The sequence below is a fragment of the Gekko japonicus genome, unplaced genomic scaffold, assembly GCF_001447785.1.
Source record: "Gekko japonicus isolate JY-2015 unplaced genomic scaffold, Gekko_japonicus_V1.1 scaffold104, whole genome shotgun sequence".
In the NCBI taxonomy this organism is placed as follows: Eukaryota; Metazoa; Chordata; class Lepidosauria; order Squamata; family Gekkonidae; genus Gekko; species Gekko japonicus.
Genome location: NW_015176454.1, coordinates 1,652,774 through 1,659,280, shown reverse-complemented (window position 1 = coordinate 1,659,280; position 6,507 = coordinate 1,652,774). Strand labels below are relative to the sequence as shown.

Sequence of the window (6,507 nt, the reverse complement as noted above, 5' to 3'; positions counted from 1 at the left end):
ATTTCTTATTAACAATGATTTAAATTGATACCAGCACACTACAATCATAGTTGTGCTTGCCCTCACAATGACCCTGTAAGGTAGGTCACTATGAGACAAGCAACAGGTTATATGGGAGATCCCTGACAGACGGTGCAATCTGAAGTGCAATTGTGCCCATCCATGGACTTAGAAGAATGCAACTCTGCTCAGGGTGAGACATACGTACTTTTCTCTCTCTCTACCGAAGGACCTCTCTCTAGACCACATTGGTGGTTCTGCCCTCAGGTGCTAGGATGACCAGGCTGCTTGGTGAGCTCACTCTGGAGCAGGCCACATAGGACTGCCCATTTAAGAAGCAGTCATCTGTTAAGTCCACTCCTGCTACCTTCCACGAAAGTGATGGCCTCTCTACTAGTGTTCCTGGATTGTTTTGCTCATATGGAGACAGTGTTGTTCTGAGCAATCTCAGGGTGATCTCACTGGTACTTGGCCTGCACAGCTCAGTGCCCCGCAGGAGTACTATGTGCAAATGTCTTTGCCGCATTACTAAATTGCCTCTTCCTGGTAGCACTGGTGTATCTGGCTTGACGTTTGCCGGGTGCTTTCTTGGGGGCAGTAAGAGGTGAGAGGGGGAGTTGGTGTGAGGGAGTGGTGATGTGGTGGACATTTCTTCAGGTTCATGAGGGAGGCACACATCAAAATGGCTCCTAGAAAGGTCCTTTACTATCTCCCCATGAACATTCATTAACTCAATTGCCATGCTGGGCCAGCAGCTTTGCTTAAGGTCACAGATGGTTCTTGGCCACTCGTGATTTCCTCAACTGTCATTAGCCCTCTCCAGACAACTGTTGGGGTTTTTTGCCTCAGAATGCTGAGCTCTACAGCTGACCAATCAGAGAATGCCTGGCAGCCGCATAGGAATCAATGGGGTGAGCACATTTCCCCCCTTTTAGAGGTCGGATTTCTAAAAATGGCACTAAAATTCTAGCAGTCGATGGTACCATAGAGTTTTAAGACCAAACACTAGAGAGTCCCTTGACAACATGCCCAGTGCAATGACATCACTTCCGGGTGACGTCATTGCAGCACGTGTGTGAGACTCCTGGACACAGAGCTTCTTCTCCCTGCTGGGTGCCAGGTAGGGAGGGACCTGGCAACCCTACCAATTTCAGTGCTTATGGATTGACTGCCAGCAAAATCAGGAGTAAGCTGAGAGTACAGAAAAGGTCCTACTTTACAGAGAATAACTTGCCCCAGAACACCTACCCTAAATCTATTGCTGAACAGGAATAAAAATTCTATCCTCTGAACCAAACCCGGCAGCAGGCTGTAAACAAAATCTCATTTGGCATAATTTTGCCTAGCTTGGAAACTGGAGCAGATGGAACAAGGATGATAAAAAACAATGAAGAACCCCCTCCAATCATGGGAAATTGGGGAGGAGAATTCTACAACTGTGAGGCAGTCATCAAGACTCCCTCTCCGTGGGCTCTTCTTGCTCAGACCTGGTCCAGGGAAAGACAGCCAATAGGAGGCCTCCCCCTGACGCAGAAAGGCAGCGTCTGGCGCATCTCCAGTCCAGGCTATTTGGGGGCTTCATAGACGGGCTGTGTTTATGCCTTAATTCTTCAGGAGTCTTTTCTCAGTCAATTAAGATTTAAAATAATTAATTTTTATATTATATAGACATGTGTATTAAATAAATCCCCCCCCTTTTGTGCAATGTAGCGTGATACTGTTCAGAGCCAAATTGGCTGTAAGAGGAGTATCATTAAAGTAAATTCTTCAGGAGTGCTGAAAAAGCATGGTACATCATACTGGGTACAAAATATAACATCCTGAGAGCCTCCGCTTCTACTTTATTCTAAAAAATGAACAAGTCAATAGCCCTTCTGGCCAAGATATGCTTGAGAGAGTGTGGGCACTGTTTCCATCTGCAGTGGAACAAAAACTAATTATGCAATTCAGTAGAAATTGCAGAAACAATGTAAAAATGAGATAAATTATGCAAATTACCAACTTTGATTCATTTATTCAGATTTCACCATTTCTCACTGCAGAATTTGGAATGTACAGGTGCAGAATTTGTATTTGTTTATTTTAGCGCAGAGCATATGTTGTTGTTCAGTGGCACAGTCGAGTCCGACTCTTCGCAACCCTTCACGCCAGGCCCTCCTGTCTTCCGTCGTGCATATATAGGTTAAAAAATGGCATGTTTAATCATCCTTGGAATTCAACAAGGAATTCAGGGATGACCTGTTTGTGCTCTGAAGAATCTCTTTTCTGCATTAATCTGCAAGTAGAACTGAGATGGGAGCTCCATGCAGGACTTAATATGGTGTTTTATTCCCATGAAAAATTCATCCCCTGGAAATAAGTCCTCTTCAGTGAAGGCCCCTGTTACATTGTGGCAAGTTGTGAATTTGGTGATGTTTCTTTATTGAAACATCACCAAAAGCCCAGTCCCTGGTAGTCACTTAGGGTCTAGTTCTGCACAACACTGACTTCAAACTGTGGTCCCTGTTGATGAAAACCCAGCTGCTGATTTGGAGGTGTGAATCTGCAGCACACTTTGTCCATTTCCCTTGTCAATCCGGGGGAGTCATTTTAAGGCTGTTAAGATGACGGTGCACTTAAGGGAGCTGAGGTGGGGAGGCTGGTTAAGGACTGTAGCTTTTCAGTTTTATTCTTGTAGAATCTCAGTGACCTTTATGCTTTGCTGAGCCCTTCTCTGATAGCAAAGTTCTCTCTTTGTTAAATTAATGTTCTGTGCCAGTTAATATGTGCCGGCTTTCATGAGAGAATTCTGTGATTTCTGGGGGGCAGTCGTCCTCTTGCTCCAGGGGTGGTTGTTGGCAACAGGAATCTGGGGCGCCTGAAGGGGGGGAAAGCTCCTAGTACAGCAGCACTCCGAGAGAGCTGGGCAGCCTCCCCCAGGAGAGACAGGAGCCAGGTCAGTGCTTCAGACAGAGGCTGCCTTTGTCGCAGGAGGCTACAAGGAACTGTGAGATCATTATGAGGCAGGAGGACCAGGACGTCAGGGGTGGGACTTGGGGGTCCCCCAGAACTACACCTCATCTCCAGACTACAGAGATCAGTCCCCCTGGAGAAACTGGATGCCTTGGTGGAGTCTGTGGCATGAGACCCTGCTGAGTCCCTGTCCTCCTTCCTCGGTATAGTGCCTCTGGTCTTCCTCAGTGCCCTCAAGGATTGCCCCCCCCCCCCCAGGCCACCGGCAGGGGAGACCTCAAAACCCCAACCCCCAGCCAGGCTTCCGCTCACCTGTAGGGGAGCTGTAGGTTGTCTCATCCTGGAGCTGGCTGCGCTGGGTCACCTGTGTGCTGCTGGCATCTTCCTCTCCTGTCTCCGAGTCTGAAGGGAGAGAGAGACGGGTGAAGACGGGGCCCTGGCTGGACACACCACAGCCCAGATCGTCATCGAAGGGGCTGCCCATTCGTCACAAACACACAGAAGAGCCACAGACAGACTCAACGTGACTTACAAGTCCTGAGGAGAATCTCAGAAAATTCAACTCTCATCATTAAAAAAATGTACTTTTCCAGCCCCCACAGCTGTGCAGAGGTACACAGCACTCTCCACCTGCCCTTCTTCTGCTCCTGACTGCAATTACGTGAAAGTAACTGTGCAACTGTGTGTAACATGTAGCTTGCCTCTCCATACCACAGTAATCTCAGGGACATTTAGTGGATTCGTGATCTGTAGGTATGGGCAAGGTATAGGCCATTTTACATCCTCAGGGACCAACAGGATATTAAAATAAATCAATATGTCTTTCTGTGACCAAGGCTGAGAGACCACCTGATGCTGAATGAACTGCAAAGCTTTGAGGAGCACATCCCTTTCTGGCAGGGTGGACCCTGTGTGGGTTGTTGTTTTTTTTTGGGGGGGGGGTTGTTTTTAAGGCAACTATAGGTAATTTTTTGGGCAGTTGTCTTCATTGCCTTCCCCTGGAGTCTATCCCAGAACTCAGAGAAGCTTCTATACTGCATTCTTACCCACATTTGTCCCCAAACTGTAGGGGTTCTTTTGTGGGCTTCTATATGACGTTATCAAGTGGTTGTCCACCTTCCAGATTGTCTCTGGCTCTGCTGCAATTTTCCCCAAGCCTGCTTGGAACATTGCCCCCCGAAACATCCTATCCAAAGCAAGTTTGGGAGAATTGTAGACAGCAAGGTACAGATTTCCATAGCTCCTCACCAATATTCCCTCTAAGCTGTGGAGCCTTGTGAGCAAAAATTCAACTTTGTGAGCTACTGGCATTAAAGTCGTGAGCAAGCAATTTTCCTACTGCATCAATTAGTTTGCTCTGGAGCCCTCCTTTCTGAGCTAAGAAAAAAATGTGTGAGCCAGAGGGTAAAAAACTGTGAGCTAGCTCACACTAACTCAGCTTAGAGGGAACACTGCTCCTCACCTACATCTAGCACCATTTCCCTCACCACTATTTCCTCTTCTCAACAACCAGCAAGATTTTTGCTAGCATTTTTTTTCACAAGTAGATATATCATTATAGGATCCTAACTATGTAACAATATACCTGCCGTCAATTAAAAACAACAACAGCAGCACCAGTTGCTGGAGTGGTGGGGTAAACAGCAAGTGTGAGGAAATATCACAATGAATATCTCCATGCAGAAGTTCTGTTGCCTCTATGAATGCAGAGGCAATAGCAGCAGCTAGGAGAGCAGGATGGAGAATTGTTCCCTGCATCATGGAAGCAAAAGCACAGCCAAGGAATTCCCAGGTGACCAAAGGGGGAGGCGGGTGATGGGAAAGGACGGCTGGGATGGGCTCAGCCAGCTGAGAAAAGGCCAGTGAAACAAGTATGCCAAGTGAGTGGCAAGCAACTCACAGTGAGACTTCAGTGTACTATTTTTTTTACATTATTTGAGACATTTCTAGGTTGCCTTTCCACCCAAATATGGCCCCAAAGCAGCGGACATCAAACACTAAAACATTTCAGGATTCAAAACATTTAACATAAAGTATATATACAATAATTCAATTATAAAAAAATATAAACAGACAAAGCACTAGAAACCAGGGAGGAGGCCAATGACAGTTATGGGGGCATGGCAAATGAAACAAAAAAGTCCTGCTTGTGAAGGACAGCGATAGAGGGAGGCGGTGGGAGTTCCGGAGTTCTGGTGCCATGGCCAAGACAGCCCTTTCTTGGGCTGCCCTCCATCTAGCCTCTGACGGTGGGGGCACCTGAAGCTGGGCCACAGGGGAGAAGGTGTATTCATACAATTTCTTCCAGAAGACATCCCCCCCAAAAAAAACCCCAACAGGTTGAGGAGCAATTCCTGAGCAGAAAAGTTTTCTATAAAAGAATATGTTAAGCAGCTGCTCCTGCGCTGTTTCTTTGCTGAAACTCACAAGCTAGGAAAACCATGCACATAACTGAGTCATCTCAGCAATGGTCAGCAATAGAGTCATCCAAATAAATGGTAAATATTGCAAGAAGATAAAAATTGTTCCCATCGTAAAATTATGCAGGGAAGCTGTTGGAAAGGGGAGATTGTTACACCACATGGTCACATGCAGATTACCATACACAGAAACCTCTCTCCAGCACTCTACCCCAAAGTACTGCACATCTAACACTGCTAGTAGATAATGACTACAGGTGAAGATTAGGGCCCATCAGAGAGCAGCAACAGCACTGCCAGCTACAGGCTGCGAGGTGCCTGGAGATGTTGGGGGTGCAGCCTGAGGAGGGCGGGGAGGGGTTGTGGAGGGGAGGGGCTTCAGGGGGCTACAATGCCACAGAGTCCACCTTCCAAAGCAGCCATTTTCCCCAGGCGAACTGATCTCTGCCACCTGGAGATCAGCTGTAATAATGGAAGATCTCCAGCCACCACCTGGAGGTTGGCAACCCTAAGCGGCAAGACTACAAAGATGGAAAGAGCTGGGGAACATGGACGGAGGATGATAAGCAGACAGAGCCAAAGAAGAGAAACATAAGCCAGCATTATTCCTACCGTAACTTTGTTTTCTGCAGGAGCGGAAAACTTCGCTTCCATAGGGGCAGCAAGGGAGAGAGACACACGTCAACAAAGTGTTACTGCCTAAACCACGTCCACATCCATGAATATCCCAAAATATGATGCTGGGGAAGGGAATGCCTCTGCCCAGTAAGGCCCAGAGCCAGAACTTTTTTAATTTGGGGGGGCCTCTGGGGGGGCACTGAAATTCATGCACAGCCCCCACTTCTCCCCTAAAGCATTTAAAGGATCTCTTTAAATGCTTTGAGGGGGAAGCAGGGGGGAAGCCATGTGTGCCTGCACTCCAAGCCACAAATTCGAGGCCTGGAGTGCAGGCACGGTGGCCCCCCCCCCCCCCCCCCCGCTTCTTCCCAAAAGTCGTGAGGCCATGGGAGGAAATTGGAGGGGGGAGACCCCAGCCAGAGGGCTTTGGGATGGTGTGCATTCACATGTGGAGGAAAGTGGGGTGGAAGTGAGGGCACGCACACACAGAGGAAAACCCAGGGAGAAAAGATGCAGG

General features: G+C 47.7%; 1 protein-coding gene across 1 annotated transcript in view; it reads right to left on the bottom strand.

Annotated features, from left to right (window-relative positions):
- SPEG (SPEG complex locus) overlaps positions 1–6,507 on the bottom strand; it is a 186,536-nt gene that overhangs the window by 101,802 nt on the left and 78,227 nt on the right. The window contains exon 2 of the mRNA XM_015426902.1: positions 3,265–3,354. Coding sequence (XP_015282388.1) covers positions 3,265–3,354 — 90 coding nt within the window. The remainder of the gene's footprint in view (positions 1–3,264; positions 3,355–6,507) is intronic.